The sequence below is a fragment of the Oncorhynchus tshawytscha genome, linkage group LG26 (assembly GCF_018296145.1).
Source record: "Oncorhynchus tshawytscha isolate Ot180627B linkage group LG26, Otsh_v2.0, whole genome shotgun sequence".
NCBI classification, from domain to species: domain Eukaryota; kingdom Metazoa; phylum Chordata; class Actinopteri; order Salmoniformes; family Salmonidae; genus Oncorhynchus; species Oncorhynchus tshawytscha.
In genome coordinates this window covers 53,163,910-53,191,608 of record NC_056454.1, presented here as the reverse complement: position 1 = coordinate 53,191,608, position 27,699 = coordinate 53,163,910, and the positions used below count along the sequence as shown (strand labels likewise).

At 46.6% G+C, this 27,699-nt stretch overlaps 1 protein-coding gene across 2 annotated transcripts; it reads left to right on the top strand.

The window, feature by feature from the left end:
- ankzf1 (ankyrin repeat and zinc finger peptidyl tRNA hydrolase 1) lies at positions 1–27,034 on the top strand. 2 transcript variants are annotated; one of them, XM_042306830.1, is made up of 15 exons: positions 1–141; positions 4,700–4,846; positions 5,829–5,956; positions 8,060–8,162; positions 9,739–9,944; positions 11,978–12,087; positions 13,965–14,118; positions 16,452–16,674; positions 18,731–18,970; positions 19,569–19,694; positions 20,530–21,025; positions 23,583–23,694; positions 24,553–24,720; positions 24,808–24,878; positions 26,210–27,034. In XM_042306830.1, exons 2-15 carry the CDS (start codon positions 4,717–4,719, stop codon positions 26,343–26,345), a joined length of 2,403 nt encoding a protein of 800 aa, XP_042162764.1. In that variant the 5' UTR covers positions 1–141; positions 4,700–4,716; the 3' UTR covers positions 26,346–27,034. The 2 variants fall into 2 exon arrangements, with proteins under 2 accessions (XP_042162764.1, XP_042162766.1); XM_042306832.1 differs by lacking the exon at positions 1–141 and adding an exon at positions 4,303–4,457.
- Positions 27,035–27,699: the final 665 nt, after the last annotated feature.

Genomic DNA, 27,699 nt, shown 5'->3' with positions numbered 1-27,699 from the left:
AACGTTTGTTTGCGGACCGCCATTATATCATAGAAGAAGAAGTTGCTCAATCTGCCAGACAGATAGTGTAGGTAGAGCGCTATCAAACTGGTAACTAGAATTTGTCTTTATTCAACATCGACAAGACGTGGCATCATTTTGGTACGTTTTTAAAACAACAACACATCTGGAAATTAGCTAGCTACTATGTTCACACGTTGCCATTGATTGATATGGCTAATGTTAGCTAGCTAACTAACTAGTAGCAACCACCATAGCTAGCACGGGGTAGATAGTTAACTGTTTTACACGTGGTACGTTTATTCACGTAACGTTAGATAAGATTAAATAAAGTGGGTGTTTCAACATCAAGTGTAAATATGACATAGTTTGCTAGATTATAGCCAATCTCTGAATTAGAAAACAGACTAAACTCCACTCTATGGTGGAGGAAGTCCCCCTACAGAGTTAAGCAGAAACAGGGGCATCATTTGAGAAAGGTGCAATTCTGTGTGTTCCTTAATGTGGACCCTCCTGCTTCTGCAGGAACCCCTCTTTAATGTGGGCACCCCTGCTTCTGCAGGAACCCCTCTTTAATGTGGGCACCCCTGCTTCTGCAGGAACCCCTCTTTAATGTGGGCACCCCTGCTTCTGCAGGAACCCCTCTTTAATGTGGGCACCCCTGCTTCTGCAGGAACCCCTCTTTAATGTGGGCACCCCTGCTTCTGCAGGAACCCCTCTTTAATGTGGGCACCCCTGCTTCTGCAGGAACCCCTCTTTAATGTGGGCACCCCTGCTTCTGCAGGAACCCCTCTTTAATGTGGGCACCCCTGCTTCTGCAGGAACCCCTCTTTAATGTGGGCACCCCTGCTTCTGCAGGAACCCCTCTTTAATGTGGGCACCCCTGCTTCTGCAGGAACCCCTCTAATGTGGGCACCCCTGCTTCTGCAGGAACCCCTCTTTAATGTGGGCACCCCTGCTTCTGCAGGAACCCCTCTTTAATGTGGGCACCCCTGCTTCTGCAGGAACCCTCTTTAATGTGGGCACCCCTGCTTCTGCAGGAACCCCTCTAATGTGGGCACCCCTGCTTCTGCAGGAACCCCTCTTTAATGTGGGCACCCCTGCTTCTGCAGGAACCCCTCTTTAATGTGGGCACCCCTGCTTCTGCAGGAACCCCTCTTTAATGTGGGCACCCCTGCTTCTGCAGGAACCCCTCTAATGTGGGCACCCTGCTTCTGCAGGAACCCCTCTTTAATGTGGGCACCCCTGCTTCTGCAGGAACCCCTCTTTAATGTGGGCACCCCTGCTTCTGCAGGAACCCCTCTTTAATGTGGGCACCCCTGCTTCTGCAGGAACCCCTCTTTAATGTGGGCACCCCTGCTTCTGCAGGAACCCCTCTTTAGACTTCTATTGGTCCATTTAAAAAAAGTTGTACTGCAGAAATCGATCCTCCATTTCCTGGTTGCTGAAACCCTAATAGTAAGCCTGTTTTACTTTCACCTTTATTTAACGAGTCAGTTTAGAACAAATTCATATTTACAATGACGGCCTCCTGCGGGGACGGGGGCTGGGAGTAAAAATACAGGACAAAACACACATCACGACGAGAGAGACAACACTACGGGTGTAGGCCGTCATTCTAAATACGAATTTGTTCTTAACTTACTTGAATGAGTACAACCAAGATGTGTTGTTTGGCTCTCTCAGTTGTGGTTTAACCTGTAAAAATAGAGACCTAAGACAATAACATAGCATGCTAGCAGCACAACACAGGGCACAAACAACAGCAATACATCACGCCTAATGTCAGTTTGTGTCAAAATAAGAATTTAGTGGAGAATCATTATACCATCTAAACCGCTGTGATATATATTTTCCATCACCAAAAATATTGTTGATGCAGGAACCACTGGGGAGCTTGAGGGGGGTGAAGGTGTTCATGCAGGAACCACTGGGGAGCTTGAGGGGGGTCAAGGTGTTCATGCAGGAACCAATGGGAATGCCCACATGCGGAAACGCCCTGAATTGCGGGCTGCAGTTGCACACTATTGCCTAATTTATTCATGTTGCATGAAACAATTCTAAAATACTACTTAACGAACAATGTATAATGTTCATACATAGAAAGTGTGATTTATCAATCCTACGAGCGTCGTACACACACTGGTAGGAGATAACTGTTGATAAATGCCAATTGTTCTCAAACTCTGTGCTCGTGTACAATCTTGGCTAGTTGCATTTTCAAAACTCTCCCAGTGAACTATATGGTCAAAATCATACCTTTTTTAAAGTCTGTGGGAAACATGCGCCATTGCATGAAATATCCTACACCAACAAAAAACCATGCTAAAAAACCTTTTCCGAGACTGTAAAAGGTGCTCGTGTCAGATTTGAGTACAACCAGGATGTGTTGTTTGGCTCTCAGTTGTGGTTTGACCTGTACAAATAAAAACATAGCTAGAAAGAGAGGATCATTAGGACAATACAAGTTGCAATGGCAAATAACGTTTCATTTTTTCTACCTTTTAATTTAACTAGACAAGTCCGTTTTAGAACATTTTCTTATTTACAATGATGGTCCACACCAGCCAAACCCAGATGATACTGGGCCAATTGTGCGCCGCCCTACGGGACTCCCAATCACGGCCGGTTGTGATACAGCCTGGATTCGAACAAGGGTGTCTATAGTGACGTCTCAAGCACTGAGATGCAGTGCCTTAGACAGCTGCGCCACTCGAATGAATGAATGAATGAGTCGTGCGTCTTTTGCTCATAACAGTGCATTCGGAAAGTATTCAGGCCCCTTAAATTCTTCCTCATTGTTACGTTACAGCAGGGTAGCCTAGTGGTTAGAGAGTTGGACTAGTAACCGGAAGGTTGCAAGTTCAAACCCCCGAGCTGACAAGGTACAAATCTGTCGTTCTGCCCCTGAACAGGCAGTTAACCCACTGTTCCTAGGACGTCATTGAACATAATAAGTTGTTCTTAACTGACTTGCCTGGTTAAATAAAGGTAAAATAAACAGCCTTATTCTGAAATGGATGAAATAGTTTTTTCCCTCATCAATCTACACACAATACCCTATAATGAAAACAAAAACAGGTTAAGAAATGTTTGCAAATGAAATATCACATTTACATAAGTATTCAGACCCTTTACTCAGTACCTTGTTGAAGCACCTTTGGCAGTGATTACAGCCTCGAGTCTTCTTGGGTATGACGCTACAAGCTTGGCACACCTGTATTTGGGGAGCTTCTCCCATTCTTCTCTGCAGATCCTCTCAAGCTCTGTCTGGTTGGATGGGGAGCGTTGCTGCACAGCTATTTTCAGGTCTCTACAAAGATGTTTGATCTGGTTTAAGTCCGGGCTCTGGCTGGGCCACTCAAGCACATTCAGAGACTTGTCCTGAAGCCACCTCTGTGTGGTCTTGGCTGTGTGCTTAGGGTCGTTGTCCTGTTGGATGGTGAACCTTCACCCCAGTCTGAGGACCTGAGCACTCTGGAGCAGGTTTTCATCAAGGATCTCTCTGTACTTTGCTCCGTTCATCTTTACCTCGATCCTGACTGGTCTCCCAGTCCCTGAAAAACATCCCCACAGCATGATGCTCCACGGTAAGGATGGATGGTGTCAGGTTTCCTCCAGACGTGACGCACATTAATTAAGAGTGGAACCCTTTTTTGCTCCAATAGTTTAACTTGTTTTAGGAGGTTGCTTTTATGGCGATGTGGGGCCATCTATTGCGCCATTCGTATTTGGGAACCCATTGGTGGCAATGGGGAACGATTTCTTATGAGCCAATCTTTACTTTCTCCCCAAAAAAAGTCCCACCTGCCTCTTAAAAACATGCTCACTGCGAAATGCAGCGTATGCCAAATTTTACAACAGATTAGAGCCTCTGATTTAGCAAGATGATTACGTCATGTGGATAATTATCACAAGATGCACACAAATTATATATAGCCTGTAGAGATATGTTGCATGAATTCACAATGGAAATACAATTCAATCGAAAAAAATAAGTAAACAAAATATTTAAAAAGCTCTCATATTTTCGCCGTCCTATGCTTGACACGCAGTTCCCTTATCACTTGACACTGTGCGTACGCATGGGCATGGCTGTGCGTAACTACGTACACGCTCAAGCAAACGTTCAGAATTATAAATCTCACTTTCTGTGGGAATGATTCCACGCATGGCCAACTACATCGGTCAATATTTCAGTACCCATGTTTGTCTTTTGTAGTTAAGTGCTTTTCTTTTTCTGCTGAAATCCATACTTTTTTTTTTTCAAATTAAAGTTAATCAGAAACAACTACTGTTTCCTTGTTGAGATTCAATTGGCACATGCGCATTTGCGCCGTCTAGAGCTACAGCTATGAACAAACTGTTGGGAGAATGTATTAACGTTTACTGACAAAGGATGGATTTCAGCAAACAAAGAAAGGCACGCAACTACAGACAACAAACATAGGTTTACGGTATGTGTTTCATCATTTAAAATATGTACGTGTTGACCCTGTATTCGGAGCTAGATTCCACTACGCCTGGTCTCTGCTCCACTCTGGTGGAGTCACCAGACACTTCATTCACTATGGAGTTTAGTCCGCTATGATCTAGCAACTGTAGTAGTTACACGTTGATCTAGCTACTGTAGTAGTTACACGTTGATCTAGCTACTGTAGAAGTTACAGATTCTCACTCTCATGTTGAACTTCTTCAGATGTTTCAGAGTCCACAATGACCGCAGGTCCAGAACACCGCTCCGTGTTTGAGTACTGTCTTCAAGAGTCTGCTCTACAGGAGGTCAGAGAAGTTACCAGTGTTCATGAGCCTCCTGTACACACCAAGAATCCATCACACAGTCATGGTGGGTAGCTAGCTGTAAGCTGTGTCTATGGCTGTTGTACATCCTGAAAGCAGTTATTTGTGCCCCGGATGTTTGTTTGTCATGTAAATAGTCATTAATATAAACTCAACATGTAAAGTGTTTCATGAGCTGAAATAAAAGATCTCAAATGTTCCATACTCACAAAAAGCTTATTTCTCTCAAATTTTGTGCACAAATTTGATTACATCCCTGTTAGTGAGCATTTCTCCTTTGCCAAGATGATCCATCCACCTGACAGGTTTATCATATCGTGAAGCTGATTCAACAGCATGATCATTACACAGATGCACCTTGTGCTGGGGACAATGAAAAGCCACTCTAAAATGTGCAGTTTTGTCACACAACACAACGCCACAGATGTCTCAAGTTTTGAGGGAGTGTGTAATTGGCATGCTGACTGCAGGAATGTCCACCAGAGCTGTTGCCAGAGAAGTTAATGTTCATTACTCTACCGTAAGCCACCTCCAATGTAGTTTTAGAGAATTTGTCAGTACGTCCGACTGGCCTCATAACCACAGACCATGTGTAACCACGCCAACCCTGAACCTTCACATCCGGCTTCTTCACCTGCGGGATCATCTGAGACCAGCCACCCAGACAGTGGATGAAACAGATTATTTCTGTCTAATAAATCCCTTTTGTTGAGAGAAACTCATTCTGATTGTCTGGGCTTGGCTCCCCAGTGGCTGGGTCTGGCTCCGGAGTGGATGGGCCTGGCTCCCCAGTGGGTGGGCCTGGCTCCCCAGTGGGTGGGCCTTTGCCCTCCCAGGCCCACCCATGGCTGCGCCCCTGCCCAGTCATATGAAATTCATAGATTAGGGTCTAATGAATTTATTTCAATTGACTGATTTCCTGATATGAACATTAACTCGGTAAATTCGTTGAAATTGTTGCATAATTTTAGTTCGGTATAGTTTATCTCCCAGGTTACTCAAGTCCTGTATGTATGTCATCCTAACAGGAGTGACTGTGTGCCCCAAGGAGGATCTCCAGGATGATAAACAGCCAGAGAGCAGCCTGGGTAGAGATGTGTCTGACAGGATGGTGTGCTCGGCCTGCCAGTGCCCCTTCGACACCCGGGAGGAGCAGGTGAATAACTGACTGAGGGTTGGGATGGACTGACCAGAGACCATAAAGGAGAGATTCACCCATTTAGAATATTATATTGTTTTTTCGGCATCTTTGAGCCATGTTCTATCGATTCCCGGTTAGTGTTACGATACCAACATTTAACTAACGATACCAGGCCACGTATCACCACACCAACGATACGATACCAGGCCACGTATCACCACACCAACGATACGATACCAGGCCACGTATCACCACACCAACGATACGATACCAGGCCAAGTATCACCATACCAACGATACGATACCAGGCCAAGTATCACCATACCAACGATACGATACCAGGCCAAGTATATCACCATACCAGGCCAAGTATCACCAACGATACCAGGCCACGTATCACCATACCAGGCCAAGTATCACCATACCAACGATACGATACCAGGCCAAGTATCACCATACCAACGATACGATACCAGGCCAAGTATCACCATACCAACGATACGATACCAGGCCACGTATCACCATACCTACGATACCAGGCCACGTATCACCACACCAACGATACGATACCAGGCCACGTATCACCATACCAACGATACGATACCAGGCCAAGTATCACCATACCAACGATACGATACCAACATTTAACTAACGATACCAGGCCACGTATCACCATACCAGGCCAACGATACGATACCAGGCCACGTATCACCATACCAACGATACGATACCAGGCCAAGTATCACCATACCAACGATACGATACCAGGCCAAGTATCACCATACCAACGATACGATACCAGGCCAAGTATCACCATACCAACGATACGATACCAGGCCAAGTATCACCATACCAACGATACGATACCAGGCCAAGTATCACCATACCAACGATACGATACCAGGCCAAGTATCAGGCCCATCACCACACCAACGATACGATACCAGGCCACGTATCACCATACCAACGATACGATACCAGGCCAAGTATCACCATACCAACGATACGATACCAGGGCAAGTATCACCATACCAACGATACGATACCAGGGCAAGTATCACCATACCAACGATACGATACCAGACCACGTATCACCATACCAACGATACGATACCAGGGCAAGTATCACCATACCAACGATACGATACCAGACCACGTATCACCATACCAACGATATGATACCAGGCCAAGTATCACCATACCAACGATACCAGGCCAAGTATCACCATTTATCTACTGACCCAGAGTCAGATGGACTCCTTTATCTACTGACCCAGAGTCAGATGGACTCCTTTATCTACTGACCCAGAGTCAGATGGTCTCCTTTATCTACTGACCCAGAGTCAGATGGTCTCCTTTATCTACTGACCCAGAGTCAGATGGTCTCCTTTATCTACTGACCCAGAGTCAGATGGTCTCCTTTATCTACTGACCCAGAGTCAGATGGTCTCCTTTATCTACTGACCCAGAGTCAGATGGTCTCCTTTATCTACTGACCCAGAGTCAGATGGACTCCTTTATCTACTGACCCAGAGTCAGATGGTCTCCTTTATCTACTGACCCAGAGTCAGATGGTCTCCTGGATACCATTTTTATGTCTCTGCGTCCAGTTAACAGGAAGTTGCTAAGTAGCGCAATGACTTGAGGTATATTATATATTCTAGTGAATACTGTAGACTTCAAGTCATTGCGCAAACACTAGTAACCATCGGCTTGTGAAACTACCTCCAACTTCCTCCATACTGGACCCAGAGACCTAAAAATGGTACCCGTGAATTCATCTGACTCTGGGGAAGAAAATAAAAAGCCTCATGACAAAATCCTGAAGTATTATTTAATGTCCAGTGGCACAAACTAGCCTCAGAAGCCTGGATCCAAACGGAATATACAATCCTTTGGTTTATGAAACAAATCATTTTTGATCCAGTCTAGGGAAAAACATATCTCAGAATTGAGAATGTGGTACTAGTCAGTGTGGTACAAGTCAGTCAGTGTGGTACAAGTCAGTCAGTGTGGGACTAGTCAGTCAGTGTGGGACTAGTCAGTCAGTGTGGGACTAGTCAGTCAGTGTGGGACTAGTCAGTGATTTAGATGGAGGAGTGTAATTTTTACTTTCAGATGGAGCACTACAAGCTTGACTGGCACCGTTTCAACCTGAGGCAGAGACCATCTGGTAAAACACCAGCCACAGTGGAGGAGTTTGAGAGAAAGACCAGTGGAGGTGAGTCACCACGCATCTAATCTGGGCACTCAGAACCAAATCAGCAACTCTATGTTAAGGTTCAGGTTGTCATGGGAGATGGCCAGACGTAACTACCTCATCAAGGCAAAGAGTGGCTACTTTGAAGAATATAAAATATATGTTGATTTGTTTAACACTTTTTTGGTTACTACATGATTCCATGTGTGTTATTTCATTAGTTTTGATGTCTTCACTATTATTCTTTTTATAATTATTATTACTATTAATAGGTTGGCCCTCGTAGGCCCCCGATAGGTTGGCCACCCACCGTAGGCCCCCCGATAGGTTGGCCCCCGATAGGTTGGCCCCCGATAGGTTGGCCCCCCGATAGGTTGGCCCCCGTAGGCCCCGATAGGTTGGCCAGGGCCCCGATAGGTTGGCCCCGATAGGTTGGCCAGGTTGGCCCCGATAGGTTGGCCACCCACCGTAGGGCCCCGATAGGTTGGCCCCCACCATAGGCCCCCGATAGGTTGGCCACCCAGGTTGGCCCCGTAGGCCCCGACAGGTTGGCCCCCCGATAGGTTGGCCCCCGATAGGTTGGCCACCGTAGGGCCCCCCGATAGGTTGGCCACCCACCGTAGGGCCCCCGATAGGTTGGCCACCCACCGTAGGGCCCCCGATAGGTTGGCCACCCACCGTAGGCCCCCCGATAGGTTGGCCACCCACCGTAGGCCCCCGATAGGTTGGCCACCCACCGTAGGTCCCCCGATAGGTTGGCCACCCACCGTAGGTCCCCCGATAGGTTGGCCACCCACCGTAGGCCCCCCGATAGGTTGGCCACCTACCGTAGGCCCCCCGATAGGTTGGCCACCTACCGTAGGCCCCCCGATAGGTTGGCCCCCCGATAGGTTGGCCCCCCGATAGGTTGGCCCACCAATAGGTTGGCCCACCGATAGGTTGGCCCCCCGATAGGTTGGCCCCCCGATAGGTTGGCCCACCGATAGGTTGGCCCACCGTAGGCCGAACAGATATAAAGGCTACCGGTACTAATGCTTCATGAAAGGAGTGTATTTGGCCAGGCGATGTGAGTTTATACACTTACTGAATGGAGGTTTTACTCCGCTGGTCTGGGGAAGAAATGACGAGTCCTCACTGTCCGAGACAGAGTCAAGAACAAGTAGAAATGTATCTGACGCGTGACACCAAGGCAACACCGAGACAGTCAATATGTGGTCTGGAGACCGGACTCCCTACAACACTGGTGCTAGCTACGGGAATTGACCCACTACGACTTGGTGCGTCTATGTAATCTCGCTGAGTCTACCTTTAAACCTAACGTGACCTGACCCATCACCTTATGCATTATTACTGAAACTAAATTGAATTTCAAATAAAAAGTCTTAACTTAGTTTTTGCTAGACATGTATCAAATCAGTATCAACAATGGAATAGAATGAAGAAAGACTAGGGCTGTGTCTAATGGTACCCTATTCCCTCTATAGTGCACTACTTTCAACCATAAGTGCTGGTCAAAAGCAGTGCACTATATAGGGTGCAACCCTTGTCTCTTCTTCATTCTACTCTATCTGTACAAATGAATTTGTTCTGTCCACAGGAGACATGTCTAGCATCTCAGGTTCTGACTCGGAGGATGAGGAACCAGACAGTGACTGGGTTGTAGAGAACACCGAGGCTGCTCCTCTACAGAAGGACCACGGTGTTCTAGAAGCGGGATCCTTCGGTCGCCTCTCCAACCGGGTCGTGTTCCAGAACTGTCAGGGGCAGTACCTGGCTGTCTACCGCTGTGTTCTGCAGAGCAAGGTGGGACTCTTGGACAAGTGGACTCTTTTTAACACAAAATAATCAGCCTCCCTTGAGAAATGAATGAAGAATGGGTTGTATGTTATATGATTGAGTTACAGTGCTGCGAAAAAGTATTTGTAATTTGATCTACCTTTACATATTTTTGATACTGAATTATCAAACCTTCATCCAAAACCTAATAATAGATCAAGTGAACCTTAGTGGACAAATAACACAACAATGATGTACTTATTTCATAAACAAAGTTATGCAACACCCAATGCCCTTGTGTGACAAGTAATTGCCCCCTTTCACTCATTAACTGGTTGTGCCACCTTTAGCTGCAACGACTCCAACCCACCACTTCCTGTGGAGCTGTTGATCAGTCCACCTTTAGCTGCAAAGACTCCAACCCACCACTTCCTGTGGAGCTGTTGATCAGTCCACCTTTAGCTGCAACGACTCCAACCCACCACTTCCTGTGGAGCTGTTGATCAGTCCACCTTTAGCTGCAACGACTCCAACCCACCACTTCCTGTGGAGCTGTTGATCAGTCCACCTTTAGCTGCAACGACTCCAACCAACCACTTCCTGTGGAGCTGTTGATCAGTCTACCTTTAGCTGCAACGACTCCAACCAACCACTTCCTGTGGAGTTGTTGATCAGTCTCTCACGTCGCTGTGGAGGAAGTCTGGCCCAATTCCATTCCATGCAGAACTGCTTTAACTCAACAACATTTGTGGGTTTTCAAGGATGAACCTAATACCCTGACTACATCGCTCGCGTTGCAAAATAAATTTAGGAATCTGTTATTCAATTATTGCAACCACACTGCTCGTGCGTGTCAACGAGCGTCTGCGTTGCCAAGGGCTAAAATAGAAGTCTGACGCAGATTTCTGACGCAGATCACGCTGCAAGTCCTGCCTCTCCCATCTCCTCATGGGTTTATAGAAGCAGGTACCCACGTGTCATCTCCTCATTGGTTTATAGAAGCAGGTACCCACGTGCCATCTCCTCATTGGTTTATAGAAGCAGGTACCCACGTGCCATCTCCTCATTGGTTTATAGAAGCAGGTACCCACGTGCCATCTCCTCATTGGTTTATAGAAGCAGGTACCCACGTGCCATCTCCTCATTGGTTTATAGAAGCAGGTACCCACGTGCCATCTCCTCATTGGTTTATAGAAGCAGGTACCCACGTGCCATCTCCTCATTGGTTTATAGAAGCAGGTACCCACGTGCCATCTCCTCATTGGTTTATAGAAGCAGGTACCCACGTGCCATCTCCTCATTGGTTTATAGAAGCAGGTACCCACGTGCCATCTCCTCATTGGTTTATAGAAGCAGGTACCCACGTGCCATCTCCTCATTGGTTATACCCAGGTGGGTGATTGAAAGACGAACTGTGTTGCCGGTCGTCGTAGTAATACTATGAAAGTTTAGATGCCAATCACCAAATTAGCTAGCAACAGCAAGCTAGCTAGCCAAATTGCCATAAATGTTTAATGCTTTTTGACGTGTCCCTAAATGAATGTAATTTGTTCAGTTTGTTTTGATATTTTAACCTGCGTGTTGTGTAAATAAATGTATGCGCAATGGTGGTTTGGGTTCCGTGTTAGACATGACAGCTCTGCTTGTAGCTCCTAAGACATGACAGCTCTACTTGTAGCTCCTAAGACATGACAGCTCTGCTTGTAGCTCCTAAGACATGACAGCTCTGCTTGTAGCTCCTAAGACATGACGGACATGACAGCTCTGCTTGTAGCTCCTAAGACATGATCGCTCTGCTTGTAGCTCCTAAGACATGACAGACATGACAGCTCTGCTTGTAGCTCCCAAGACATAACAGCTCTGCTTGTAGCTCCTAAACAACTTTGCAGTATTATGTATTTTTGTGTTATTTCTTTGTTAGATACTTCTACACTGATGGAGCTTGGAACACAAGCATTTCACTATAACATCTGCTAAATATGTGTATGTAACCAATATGATTTGATTTGACATGGTGTGGCATCTCTACAGTCTCGTTAACAAGACTATATGCATTTCAGTCTGCCATAGAGGAAGACCTGGTGGCCTCTCTACAAAGTCTCAGTAACAAGACTATGTGGGTCATTCTGATGGCAGGTGGTGGACACTTCGCTGGAGCCGTGTTTCAAGGGTCAGTGATGAGAAGCCTGGCTTCATATTCTCTATTGCTATAGTGGTCTCAAATGGTACTATATTCTCTAAATGGTGCTCTGTAGGGCTCTGGTCAAATTGTGCAGTGGGTCCCTGGGCTCAGGTATAAAGTAGTGTCCTGTGTAGGGAATAGTGTCCTGGGTTCAGCTATAAAGTAGTGTCCTGTGTAGGGAATAGTGTCCTGGGTTCAGCTATAAAGTAGTGTCCTGTGTAGGGAATAGTGTCCTGGGTTCAGGTATAAAGTAGTGTCCTGTGTAGGGAATAGTGTCCTGGGTTCAGGTATAAAGTAGTGTCCTGTGTAGGGAATAGTGTCCTAGGTTCAGGTGGGGGGTAGTGTCCTGTGTAGGGAATAGTGTCCTGGGTTCAGGTATAGGGGGGTAGTGCCCTGTGTAGGGAATAGTGCCCTGGGTTCAGGTATAAAGTAGTGCCCTGTAGGTAGGGAATAGGGGGTGTCCTGGGTTCAGGTATAAAGTAGTGCCCTGTGGGTAGGGAATAGGGTGTGCCCTGGGTTCAGGTATAAAGGGGGTAGTGCCCTGGGTAGGTAGGGAATAGTGCCCTGGGTTCAGGTATAAGGTAGGGGGGTGTCCTGGGTAGGTAGGAAGGTAGGGGGTAGTGCCCTGGGTAGGTAGGTAGGGGGCAGGGGGTAGTGCCCTGGGTAGGTAGGTGGTGGGGGGTAGTGCCCTGGGTAGGTAGGTAGGTAGGGGGGTAGTGCCCTGGGTAGGTAGGTAGGTAGGCAGGCAGGGGGGTAGTGCCCTGGGTAGGTAGGTAGGTAGGTAGGGGGTAGTGCCCTGGGTAGGTAGGGGGGGGTAGTGCCCTGGGTAGGTAGGTAGGGGGGTAGTGCCCTGGGTAGGTAGGTAGGGGGGGGTAGTGCCCTAGGGGTAGGGGGTAGTGCCCTGGGTAGGTAGGTAGGGGGGGTAGTGCCCTAGGTAGGTAGGGGGGTAGTGCCCTAGGTAGGGGGGGGTAGTGCCCTGGGTGGGTAGGGGGTGGTGCCCTAGGTAGGTAGGGGGGTAGTGCCCTGGGTAGGTAGGGAAGGGGGGTAGTGCCCTGCAGGTAGGGGGGTAGTGCCCTGGGTAGGTAGGTAGGGGGGTAGGCCCTGGGTAGGTAGGTAGGGGGTAGTGCCCTGGGTAGGTAGGTAGGGGGTAGTGCCCAGGTAGGTAGGTAGGTAGGGGGGTAGTGCCCTGGGTAGGTAGGTAGGGGGGTAGTGCCCTGGGTAGGTAGGTAGGGGGTAGTGCCCTGGGTAGGTAGGGGGGTAGTGCCCTGGGTAGGTAGGGCACTACATTGCAAATTTATTTAAAAAAAACATTTATCACATTTACGTGATAAACGTTTACGCAAATCACATTTTACATAAGTATTCAGACCCCCAAATGAATTTACCACAGGTGGACTCCAGTCAAGTTGGAGAAACATCTCAAAGATGATCAATGGGACTCGAAATTGATCTCAGGTGCATCCGGTTTCCATTGATCATCCTTGAGTTGTTTCTCCAACTTGACTGGAGTCCACCTGTGGTAAATTCATTTGATTGGACATGATTTGGAAAGACACACCTGTCTATATAAGGTCCCACAGTTGACAGTGCATGTCAGAGCAGAAACCAAGCCATGAGGTCGAAGGAATTGTCAATAGAGCTCTGAGACAGGATTGTGTCGAGGCACTGATCTGAGGAAGGGAACCAAAACATTTCTGCAGCATATTGTGTGTAGATTGGTCAGGGGGGGAAAAAAACATTTAATCAAATTTAGAATAAGGTTGTAACAAAATGTGGAAAAAGGTCAAGGGGTCTTTCTGAATGCACTGTAGGTCTTCCTCTCAGTACTAAAAGATGATTCATCTCCCTCATCTCTGCTGTTCCAGGAGAGAGGTGTTGCAGCACAAGACGTTCCATCGGTACACTGTGAGAGCCAAGCGGGGGACAGCCCAGGGTCTGAGAGATGCTAAGAACAGCAGTCATGCTCCTAAATCAGCCGGAGCTGCCCTGAGGCGATACAACGAATCTGCGCTCGTCAAGGCAACACAACTACTCTTATTTTGATGTGTCTGGACTAACCGGGGAAACACATTTTGGTTTTCCTCTGATTAGCCAGAACTACTATAAGTTAAAGGATGATCTTCTCTTGCACACACATGAATGAACGCAATGTTTTGTTTGACCACACAGTGGCGCTATTTCACAGGCCACACCCTTTGTGTGATGATAATCTGACCTGATGGTAGCACATTGCTCCCCTTTAAAGGACCAGAGGACGTTGCAGCCACTATTTCCACGTATTGTCCAAAAGAGGACGTTTAGGTTCTACCTCCGAACAATGACGAAGGTTTCCATGGTAATATCTGGGGCGGCAGGGTAGCCTAGTGGTTAGAGCGTTGGACTAGTAACCGAAAGGTTGCTAGATCGAATCCCCAAGCTGACAAGATGAAAATCTGTCATTCTGCCCCTGAACAAGGCAGTTAACCCATTGTTCCTAGGTCGTCATTGTAAATAAGAATTTGTTCTTAACTGACTTGCTTAGCTAAATAAAAGTGACTTTTTTTTATATTGCAGAACAAAAACGTCCTGATACCAACCGTTCAGAAAGCCGATCTAAAGAACCTGGTGTTATAAAATGTTTATCAAGTCAGTTCTGTTTACGAATTAAATTCATTGTTTGTAAAATGTTGGCATGGTGATACTTGGCCCGGTATCGTATCGTTGGTATGGTGATACGTGGCCTGGTATCGTATCGTTGGCATGGTGATACTTGGCCTGGTATCGTATCGTTGGTATGGTGATACGTGGCCCGGTATCGTATCGTTGGTATGGTGATACGTGGCCTGGTATCGTATCGTTGGTATGGTGATACGTGGCCTGGTATCGTATCGTTGGTATGGTGATACTTGGCCTGGTATCGTATCGTTGGTATGGTGATACGTGGCCTGGTATCGTATCGTTGGCATGGTGATACTTGGCCTGGTATCGTATCGTTGGCATGGTGATACGTGGCCTGGTATCGTATCGTTGGCATGGTGATACTTGGCCTGGTATCGTATCGTTGGCATGGTGATACTTGGCCTGGTATCGTATCGTTGGCATTGTGATACGTGGCCTGGGTATCGTTGGCATGGTGATACGTGGCCGGGTATCGTTGGCATGGTGATACGTGGCCTGGTATCGTTGGCATGGTGATACGTGGCCTGGTATCATAGGTATGGTGATACTTGGCCTGGTATCATATCGTTGGTATGGTGATACGTGGCCTGGTATCGTATCGTTGGCATGGTGATACTTGGCCTGGTATCGTATCGTTGGTATGGTGATACTTGGCCTGGTATCATATCGTTGGTATGGTGATACTTGGCCTGGTATCGTATCGTTGGTATGGTGATACTTGGCCTGGTATCGTATCGTTGGTATGGTGATACTTGGCCTGGTATCGTATCGTTGGTATGGTGATACTTGGCCTGGTATCGTATCGTTGGTATGGTGATACGTGGCCTGGTATCGTATCGTTGGTATGGTGATACTTGGCCTGGTATCGTATCGTTGGTGTGGTGATACTTGGCCTGGTATCGTATCGTTGGCATGGTGATACTTGGCCTGGTATCGTATCGTTGGCATGGTGATACGTGGCCTGGTATCGTATCGTTGGTATGGTGATACGTGGCCTGGGTATCGTTGGTATGGTGATACGTGGCCTGGTATCGTTGGTATGGTGATACGTGGCCTGGTATCGTTGGTATGGTGATACGTGGCCTGGTATCGTTGGTATGGTGATACGTGGCCTGGTATCGTTGGTATGGTGATACGTGGCCTGGTATCGTTAGTAAAACATGTTTGTTAATAATAAACCGCTGCACATGTATTCCTCTTCATGCCCGAGAAGACCAAACAGTCCACCTGGGCCACGGAGCTAAACAGGAGGTGCAAACTTGTCCATTGGATCATTTGTCAATTATTGAGCTAGTCTGAATTAAAGATGTTTATCTGACTGTTTTAAAATCCTTTTTATAGTCTAAGGGGGGGGGGGGTTCTACTTCTAGTTGTCACCATACAATACCAGGCCAAGTATGTTGGAAACAGTCAAATAAAACCCTGAAACACAGGCTGAAAAATAATTTGTACATAACTTAGGAAACGCATTCACAATGATTTGCATGAAGTAGGCAGTTCTGATTTGCCACTTTAGAGCCCAAATATTTCAGATTTTAAAGCGATGACATATTGACTTAAATCATTGTGCAACATCGTGGGCAAGCTCTCGCCATCGTCTTTCAGCTCGAAAAAGGGGTGTGTGTTTAATGGCTGCTTGCAGCTTCATTGTTGCTGGTTGTAATTGATCTAATCAGTAGTTCCTCTGCTTGCAGGAGATCCAGGACTTACTGGAGAGCTGGTCTGACCACCTGACTGACGCCAGTGCCATCTTCCTGCGGGCGCCCAGCCATAACAAAACCCTGTTCTTGGGGGGTAAAGCGGCTCCGCTGGTGAAGAAGGACCCTCGGATCAGAACACTGCCCTTCCCCACACGCAGAGCCACCTTCAGGGAGATAAAGAGAGTACACGATATCCTCTCCACTCTAAATATATATGGTACGAGTTTCATCTACGGGACGGTTTCCTACAAGTATTAAGATCTAGATTCTCCATTTGAAAAGCAGTTTTCAGTCTTGGACCAGGCTTAATCTGTCCTACATGTACGTTGCTTTCTGGAAGTATTCAGACCCCCTTTGTCCACATTTTGTTACATTACAACCTTACGCTAAAACCAATTTTTGTTCCTCAATCTACACCCAATACCCCATAATGACAAAGTGAAAACAACAGGTTTTTACACAAGTATTCAACCCTGACACTCTAAATTGAGCTCAGGTGCATCCTGTTTCCATTGATCATCCTTGAGATGTTTCTACAACTGAATTCAGTTGATTGGACATGATTTGGAAAGGTACACACCTGTCTATATAAAGAGCTCCACAGTTCCTCTGTGGAGATGGTTGTCCTTCTGGAAGGACATCTCTTCAGCACGCCACCAATGAGGTTTTTATGGTAGAGTGGCCAGACGGAAGCTGCTTCTCAGTAAAAGGCCCATGAAGACTTTCAGACCATGAGAAACAAGATTCTCTGGTCTGATGAAACCGATTTGAACTCTTTTGGCTCCTTTTATTTTTTTACATTTTATTTCACCTTTATTTAACCAGGTAGGCTAGTTGAGAACAAGTTCTCATTTGCAATTGCGACCTGGCCAAGATAAAGCATAGCAGTGTGAGCAGACAACACAGAGTTACACATGGAGTAAACAATTAACAAGTCAATAACACAGTAGAAAACAATGGGGGAGTCTATATACAATGTGTGCAAAAGGCATGAGGAGGTAGGAGAATAATTACAATTTTGCAGATTAACACTGGAGTGATAAATGATCAGATGGTCATGTACAGGTAGAGATATTGGTGTGCAAAAGAGCAGAAAAGTAAATAAATAAAAACAGTATGGGGATGAGGTAGGTGAAAATGGGTGGGCTATTTACCAATAGACTATGTACAGCTGCAGCGATCGGTTAGCTGCTCAGATAGCAGATGTTTGAAGTTGGTGAGGGAGATAAAAGTCTACAACTTCAGCGATTTTTGCAATTCGTTCCAGTCACAGGCAGCAGAGAACTGGAACGAAAGGCGGCCAAATGAGGTGTTGGCTTTAGGGATGATCAGTGAGATACACCTGCTGGAGCGCGTGCTACGGATGGGTGTTGCCATCGTGACCAGTGAACTGAGATAAGGCGGAGCTTTACCTAGCATGGACTTGTAGATGACCTGGAGCCAGTGGGTCTGGCGACGAATATGTAGCGAGGGCCAGCCGACTAGAGCATACAAGTCGCAGTGGTGGGTGGTATAAGGTGCTTTAGTGACAAAACGGATGGCACTGTGATAAACTGCATTTGGTTTTACTAGCGTTTAAGAGCAGTTGGAGGCCACGGAAGGAGAGTTGTATGGCATTGAAGCTGTACTGCGTAAAGGGTCTGATAAAAAAAAAAAAATCCAAAATTCCAATGGGAAATAAATAATTGAGAAAAGGATTTTCGGTGACAACTGGTGAGAACTGGTGAGAAATCAGGTGAAACGTTGTCATTGTAAGCGACGGGTATAAATTTGATATCGGCGCGTTCGGAATCCAATTAGTCTCGAGAAAATATTAAAACTTTTCGCATACGACGAAAAATGAATTTTAACATTTTCGGGGTTCTCGCCTCGAGAGGCGTTACCTTGGTAAAAGGGGACCCCAAAATTTTCCATACAAAACATATGTGCTCATATGAAAGAGGAGGTCAAATAAATGACATCTAGGGTCAAAGGTCAAAATTCCAGGTAGTCCAGGTCAGGGTGTTGAACTTTATCCCTGTAAATGTGATATTTCAGTTTTTATTTTTAATACATTTGCAACAAATTCTAAAAACCTGTTTTTGCTTTATCATTATGGGGTTTTGTGTGTAGATTGATGAGGAAAAAAACTATTTCATCCATTTTAGAATAAGGCTGTAAGGAAATGTGGGGAAAGTCAATGGGTCTGAATACACTGTACTTATGGACATTCCTGAGCTTCAATTCTAAGAGGTTGACAAAGTGTTAATTTACTAATCTATCCCAAACCGCAGGTAAAGACACTGACATCTCCGACATCCTGAGTCCCTCTAACAAAGTGTGGAAGAAGGCACGTACACCTGTGGCTCAGCCAGAACCTTCCCAGGAGACAACGGCACCCTTAGTGGAGGAGGAGGAGAGTTCAGGAGAGGAGCTGGAGACGGTGGAGGTGACTCTGGGAACTCTGGACCTCCGGGAGCATGAGATCTACCCTGCCAGGAGGAAGAAGAGGAGACGCAGGACAGAGGACAGAGGTGAGGGAGACGGGTCGGTAGAGTTAGTTACGCCCTGTGTGCTGTATTGTGCCCTACTTCTGACCAGGGCCTATAGGAAATAGGGTGACGTTTAGGATGCCTGTTTAATTCTGACCAGGGCCTATAGGGAATAGGGCACCGTTTAGGATGCCTGTTTAATTCTGACCAGGGCCTATAGGGAATAGGGCACCGTTTAGGATGCCTGTTTAATTCTGACCAGGGCCTATAGGGAATAGGGTGATGTTTAGGATGCCTGTTTAATTCTGACCAGGGCCTATAGGGAATAGGGTGACGTTAGGATGCCTGTTTAATTCTGACCGGGGCCTATAGGGAATAGGGCACCGTTTAGGATGCCCGTTTAATTCTGGCCAGGGCCTATAGGGAATAGGGTGATGTTTAGGATGCCTGTTTAATTCTGACCAGGGCCTATAGGGAATAGGGTGATGTTTAGGATGCCTGTTTAATTCTGACCGGGGCCTATAGGGAATAGGGTGATGTTTAGGATATCTCCCTTTAATTCATAGAATTTCTACAACAGGACCGTCTATCACTTGATAATCTTTCAAAAGCTACAAAACCATTTTTTTTCTGTGTTCAGGTCTAAGTAACAGGGAAGCTGTGGGGTCTCCTGCTGCTCCTGAAGACAGTAACCAGGAGAGAGGAGGAGAGAAAAACCAGGGGAGGAGGAAACCCAAGGGGAAGAAGATGATACAACATGAAGAGGGTGAGGTCATAACCTAACTCTGTCTGCCTGTAGGCCGGTCTGCCTGTCTGCCTGTCTGCCTGTAGGCCGGTCTGCCTGTCTGCCTGTAGGCCGGTCTGCCTGTAGGCCGGTCTGCCTGTCTGCCTGTAGGCCGGTCTGCCTGTAGGCCGGTCTGCCTGTCTGCCTGTAGGCCGGTCTGCCTGTAGGCCGGTCTGCCTGTAGGCCGGTCTGCCTGTAGGCCGGTCTGCCTGTCTGCCTGTCTGCCTGTAGGCCGGTCTGCCTGTCTGCCTGTAGGCCGGTCTGCCTGTCTGCCTGTCTGCCTGTAGGCCGGTCTGCCTGTAGGCCTGTCTGCCTGTAGGCCGGTCTGCCTGTAGGCCGGTCTGCCTGTAGGCCGGCCTGCCTGTAGGCCGGTCTGCCTGTAGGCCGGCCTGCCTGTAGGCCGGTCTGCCTGTAGGCCGGTCTGCCTGTAGGCCGGTCTGCCTGTAGGCCGGTCTGCCTGTCTGCCTGTCTGCCTGTAGGCCGGTCTGCCTGTAGGCCGGTCTGCCTGTAGGCCGGTCTGCCTGTCTGCCTGTAGGCCGGTCTGCCCAGGCCGGTCTGCCTGTAGGCCGGTCTGCCTGTAGGCCGGTCTGCCTGTCTGCCTGTAGGCCGGTCTGCCTGTCTGCCTGTAGGCCGGTCTGCCTGTCTGCCTGTCTGCCTGTAGGCGGTCTGCCTGTAGGCCGGTCTGCCTGTAGGCCGGTCTGCCTGTAGGCCGGTCTGCCTGTAGGCCGGTCTGCCTGTAGGCCGGTCTGCCTGCCCTTTTTGTCTGCCTGTCTGTGTTTGTTGTATACAACAGCATCTTCTCTGCATCTCTCCTCAGAGGAGCCTGATGAGTCCTGGGACTATGGCCTGAGGGATGCTCTCTACACCGCCTGTAAGACTGGAGACCTGGACACCCTCATCAGACTGTTACCAGTGAGGAGGGGAGAGCAGGGTGGAGAGGAGGGGGACCAGGATGGACAGAGAAAGGACCAGGATGGACAGAGAGAGGACCAGGATGGACAGAGAGAGGACCAGGATGGACAGAGAGAGGACCAGGGAGACCGGGATGGACAGAGGGAGGACCAGGGTGCAAAGCAAGAGGGAGAGAAGAATCAGGGAGAGGTGAAGGAGAGCTGCTCTTCCAAGGCCCCTGCAGCCCAGAGTCCACTAGCCCTACTCAACCAGCCCAAAGACCCTGCAGCCCAGAGTCCACTAGCCCTACTCAACCAGCCCATAGACTCCTCAGGCTTCACTCTGCTTCACGTGGCCTCCGCAGCAGGGCAGAAAGGAGTGGTCCAGCTGCTGATGGATGCAGGCAGCGACCCGGCATGCAAGTATGAACCATACATATGTCGAAATTAGGCTTGGGCGGCATACCGTAATATGTCCTATACCGGGGTATTGGGAAATAGCCATGGGATGTTTTTTTCAATACATTAGGAGATAAAGCAGAGCGCGTTCTTCATGTCACCTCTCACATTATGAAGTTTACCGTAGTTTGCCAGAACAGAGCCAGAACAGAGCCAGAGCAGAGCCAGAACAGAGTCAGAACAGAGCCAGAACAGAGCCAGAACAGAGTCAGAACAGAGCCAGAACAGAGCCAGAGCAGAGCCAGAACAGAGTCAGAACAGAGCCAGAACAGAGCCAGAACAGAGCCAGAACAGAGCCAGAGCAGAGCCAGAACAGAGCCAGAACAGAGCCAGAACAGAGCCAGTCACCTGTTTGTAAATAGCACGGTGGGAGAAAGTGGTGCATTGACAGGGGGTTTATAATGAAAGTTAAACATGTTTGTTTTCTGTTCAGGGATGTGTAATTTTCCTTCACAGAAATAAATCACTACTGCACCACAATCGGCAGAAAATAGCTTAATTATCAGCAGATGATAACAGAAGTGCAACGCACTCATGAGTTGCAATAAAAGATAGTTAAAAAATGTAATACGCACAAAAATCTTCTTTCTATAAAATGTTGTTTTACATCCCTGTTAGGGAGCATTCCTCCTTTGCCAAGATAATCCATCCACCTGACAGGTGTGGCAGATCAAGAAGCTGATTAAACAGCATGATCATTACACAGGTGCACCTTGTGTTGGGGACAATAAAAGGCCACTCTCTAAAATGTGCAGGTTTGTCACACAACACAATGCCACAGATGTCTCAAGTTTTTAGGGAGCGTGAAATTGGCATGCTGACTGCAGGAATGTCCACCAGAGCTGTTGCCAGATAATTTAATGTTCATTTCTCTACCATAAGCCGCCTCCAAAGTCGTTTTAGATCATTTGGCAGTACGACCAACCGGCCTCACAACCGCAGACCAGGTGTGGGTGAGCGGTTTACTGATGTCAACGTTGTGAACAGAGTGCCCCATGGTGGAGGTGGGGTTATGGTATGGGCAGGCATAAGCTACAGACAACAAACACAATTGCATTTTATCGATGGCAATTTGAATGCAGAGATACTGTGATGAGATCCTGAGGCCCATTGTTGTGCCATTCCCTTGTAGAATATGAGTGAAGACATCAAAACTATGAATAACACACATGGAATCATTTAGTAACCAAACAAGTGTTTAACAAATCAATATATTTTAGATTCTTGAAAGTAGCCACCCTTTTCCTTGATGACAGCTTTGCACACTCTTGACATTCTCTCAACCAGCTTCACCTGGAATTATTTTCCAACAGTCTTGAAGGAGTTCCCACATATGCTGAGCACTTGTTGGCAGCTTTTCCTTCACTCTGCGGTCCAACTCATCCCAAACCATCTCAATTGGATGAGATGATAGTCTCACTAAGCGCAAACCAGATGGGTTGGCGTATCGCCACAGAATCCTGTGGTAGCCATGCTGGTTCAGTGTGCCTTGAATTCTAAATGAATGTCACCAGCAAAGCACCACCACCTCCATGCTTCACGGTGGGAACCACATATGCAGAGATCATCCGTTCACCTACTCAGCATCTCACAAAGACATGGCGGTTGGAACCAAAAATCACAAATTTGGACTCAGACCAAAGCTCCTGTTTCTTGGCCCAAGCAAGTCTCTTCTTATTGGTATGCTTTAGTAGTGGTTTCTTTGCAACAATTCGACCATGAAGGTCTGATTCACACAGTCTCCTCTGAACAGTTGATGTTGAGATGTGTCTGTTACTTGAACTCTGAAGCATTTATTTGGGCTGCAATCTGAGGCTGGTAACTCTAATGAACTTATCCTCTGCAGCAGAGGTAACTCTGGGTCTTCCTTTCCTGTGGCGGTCCTCATGAGAGCCAGTTTCATCATAGCGCTGGATGGTTTTTGCGACTGCACTTGAAGAACCTTTCAAAGTATTGACTGACCTTCATGTCTTAAAGTAATGATGGACTGTTGTTTCTCTTTGCTTATTTGAGCTGTTCTTGCCATAATACGAACTTGGTCTTTTACTAAATAGGGCTATCTTCTGTATACCACCCATACCTTGACACAACACAACTGATTGGCTCAAACGCATTATCTTTTAACAAGGCACAACTGTTAATTGAAATGCATTCCAGGTGACTACCACATGAAGCTGGTTGAGAGAATGCTAAGAGTGTGCACACGCTGTCATCAAGGCAAAGGGTGGCTACTTTGAAGAATCTCAAATATAAAATATATTTTAATTTGTTTAACAGTTTTTTGGTTACTACATGATTCCATATGTGTTATTTCATAGTTTTGATGTTTTCACTATTATTCTACAATGAGTAGGTGTGTCTAAACCTTTGACTGGGACTGTGTGTATGTGTGTTGTAAAACATTTTTATTTTTTTCAAGGTGATTGTCTTTAAATGAAGAGCACATACATTTGATGTGTTATTATAATGTTTATATGTTATGACAGAGAGGAAATGTGCTGTTGTTGCTTTGTGCCCACAGAGATCTGACCTGCCAGACTCCCTACATCGTTGCTCCTGACAAGGACACCAGGAATGTGTTTAGGAAGTACATGGCTGATCACCCTGACAAATACAACTACAGCAAGGCTCTGGTGAGCTGTTTGTCTAGTTATGTACCGTAGGCTCTGGGGAGCTGTTTGTCTAGTTATGTACAGTAGGCTCTGGTGAGCTGTTTGTCTAGTTATGTACAGTAGGCTCTGGTGAGCTGTTTGTCTAGTTATGTACAGTAGGCTCTGGTGAGCTGTTTGTCTAGTTATGTACCGTAGGCTCTGGGAGCTGTTTGTCTAGTTATGTACAGTAGGCTCTGGTGAGCTGTTTGTCTAGTTATGTACCGTAGGCTCTGGGAGCTGTTTGTCTAGTTATGTACAGTAGGCTCTGGTGAGCTGTTTGTCTAGTTATGTACAGTAGGCTCTGGTGAGCTGTTTGTCTAGTTATGTACCGTAGGCTCTGGTGAGCTGTTTGTCTAGTTATGTACAGTAGGCTCTGGTGAGCTGTTTGTCTAGTTATGTACAGTAGGCTCTGGTGAGCTGTTTGTCTGGTTATGTACAGTAGGCAGTCGCATTAAATCTGAGTAGCACTTTCTGTCAAAGCACTGTGGAACAACAACAAACGACCAGTCAATTGTCCAAAGACATTTTAAGGAGAGAGGACTTTGTGATAAAACTGTGAAGTGTAATCTTGTCCACTTGTATGTTTGGGCCTAAACAGACAGTTAGAGTGCACTTTCTGTCAATCAAATGGAATAAATCAATGGTAGGTGATTCTGTTGTCTAGGAGTTAGCAGAGAAGTAACGTGGGCCATGTCACATGATGAGCAAGGACACATTTCAAGCAGGCGAAAAACCGTTAATATAACTATGAGCGTGTAATTTTTCCAAAGATGTACGTAGACATTTTTTGAGCCCTTTGTGATTCAGCAGGGAAGTCTTAACGCTCTCTATTCCCTTAAGGTTCCTGGTCCGCTGACGGCCGAGTTGGAGTCCAAGAAGACGGAGAAGAAAAGGGCTCAGAAAGCGGCCAAGAAAACGAGGGAGAAAGAACAGAAAGAACAGAGGAAGAGACTAGAGATGGAGGCTGAGGAGAAGAGAAGATTTGCCTCCTTAAGCGATCGAGAGAAGGTCTGAAAACAGATTTTTTTATGCAGTAGATGAATTGTTCAATTTGGTTCAAAACGAGCGACTTGACTGTCAAATCTCCACCCGCAGAGAGCACAGGCTGCAGAGAAGAGGTTGGCAGAGCATCAGGCCTCAACAGGGGGAGACCTTTCAAACACCAGGTAACAGTACGAAGGCCTCAGTCATTAGTCAAACAACCTCTGCTTTTGACTCACTGAACACACAACAATGTTAGACAAATGAATACGACATGTTACTCAATAAATAGCAGAACAGTCTGTTTCTGTACTGTAGGCAAATGGTGTTCTGTATTGAGGAAACACATTTATTCATTCATCTAGTGTCCTGTCGTATACAGTATCATCTAGGAGTCTAGTGTCGTATACAGTATCATCTAGGAGTCTAGTGTCCTGTCGTATACAGTATCCTCTAGGAGTCTAGTGTCCTGTCGTATACAGTATCCTCTAGGAGTCTAGTGTCCTGTCGTATACAGTATCCTCTAGGAGTCTAGTGTCCTGTCGTATACAGTATCATCTAGGAGTCTAGTGTCCTGTCGTATACAGTATCCTCTAGGAGTCTAGTGTCCTGTATACAGTATCCTCTAGGAGTCAGTAGTGAATTGTATACAGTATCCTCTAGGAGTCTAGTGTCCTGTCGTATACAGTATCCTCTAGGAGTCTAGTGTCCTGTCGTATACAGTATCCTCTAGGAGTCTAGTGTCCCAGGTATACAGTATCCTCTAGGAGTCTAGTGTCCTGTCGTATACAGTATCCTCTAGGAGTCTAGTGTCGTGTCTGTATACAGTATCCTCTAGGAGTCTAGTGTCCTGTCGTATACAGTATCCTCTAGGAGTCTAGTGTCGTATACAGTATCCTCTAGGAGTCTAGTGTCCTGTCGTATACAGTATCCTCTAGGAGTCTAGTGTCCTGTCGTATACAGTATCCTCTAGGAGTCTAGTGTCCTGTCGTATACAGTATCCTCTAGGAGTCTAGTGTCCTGTCGTATACAGTATCCTCTAGGAGTCTAGTGTCCTGTCGTATACAGTATCCTCTAGGAGTCTAGTGTCCTGTCCTGTCTTATACAGTATCATCTAGGAGTCTAGTGTCCTGTCGTATACAGTATCATCTAGGAGTCTAGTGTCCTGTCGTATACAGTATCATCTAGGAGTCTAGTGTCCTGTCGTATACAGTATCCTCTAGGAGTCTAGTGTCCTGTCGTATACAGTATCCTCTAGGAGTCTAGTGTCCTGTCGTATACAGTATCCTCTAGGAGTCTAGTGTCCTGTCGTGTACAGTATCATCTAGGAGTCTAGTGTCCTGTCGTATACAGTATCCTCTAGGAGTCTAGTGTCCTGTCGTATACAGTATCATCTAGGAGTCTAGTGTCCTGTCGTATACAGTATCATCTAGGAGTCTAGTGTCCTGTCGTATACAGTATCCTCTAGGAGTCTAGTGTTTTTCTAGCTAACTCCATGTTCTCTCCTCTCTACCAGGCGGTGTTGGCAGTGTGGGGAGTCCCTGGTGGGAAAGGTTCCGTTTCAGTACCTAGACTTCAGCTTCTGCACCCCTCGCTGTGTCCAGGAGCACCGCAAGGCTAATGTGGCTAACAGGAGCAGGGCAGGAAACTGACTTTCACTTTCACAACCCTACCATACTGTTGCCACTTCACTATAGAAGCCTCAGGCCTACTAATCTATTGGTTGGTGGGGACAGAGCACGCAGACCCAGAGACCGAACTGAACCAAGCCACAGACCTCAGTCAATCTGCAGGGCCCAGTGATCTTGATGTTGCCCATCTGATAGGATTAAAATGCACAGAAATAGAATTAATGTAACATATGAATGGGGACTCCTGTTCTATTCATTATATTTCTATGCATTTAATCCCATCAAATAGACCAAAATCCAGATGGATAACTTTAGATGAACTCCGAGATGAGCAGGCTTTGTTACGATTCAGTTTAACTCAGAAGATCTGCCTTGTAGCACCGTTGGAAATCTGAAAGGTAATTTTCCGATTTGAGCCTTGAACATGCAGCGTTTACCGTGAAAGCTGGTTGCCTTTTTAAATGGAGCTGATCGTTTCAGGAAAGGAGGCAGAGCTGGGGTCTGAACCGGGTGAACTGGTGTCAAATGAAATCACTGTTGGTGTGGAATGGAATAATAAACCATATTAATTCAGCTGAACATGTGATGATGAAACTGTTTATTCATGTACACAGTGTTTTTATGAAATAGGTAAATAGTAACGTGCCAAAACATACAGTATCTGACAGAAGCACAGCAACTCATGTTATTAAATCATGTCAAAACAATGATTACCATAATACTGTCATCTATTTATTCATACCTGCGTGAGCTCAACACAGAAAACCAAACCTGAAGTTGCCTTTAAACAGATCATTCTATTTGCAGATGCAGCAGAGACCGAGGAACAGAAACTGAAAGTCTGGCTCAGAGGTTGTTTCATTTGTTATAGACTGAAGTCCGTAGAAACGAGTGCTGAAACGAATTGATACAGGATATGCTACTCATACATTGATTGATAGACAATTGGAGTGTATTAGCTCATGCTGCAGATAAGTGGTTGGACAGAGACTTATTCGGAGGGATTGATTGGCTGTCTGTCATCTGTGTCAACTATGAAGAAGCTGATTCTCTGAGGTAATGTCTTCTGTCTGTCTTGTAGCTGTGATGTCATGTCTGTCTGTGGCCTGTAGCTGTGATGTCATGTCTGTCTGTGGCTGTGATGTCATGTCTGTCTGTGGCCTGTAGCTGTGATGTCATGTCTGTCTGTGGCCTGTGATGTCTGTCTGTGATGTCATGTCTGTCTGTGGCCTGTAGCTGTGATGTCATGTCTGTCTGTGGTCTGTAGCTGTGATGTCATGTCTGTCTGTGGCCTGTAGCTGTGATGTCATGTCTGTCTGTGGCCTGTAGCTGTGATGTCATGTCTGTCTGTGGCCTGTAGCTGTGATGTCATGTC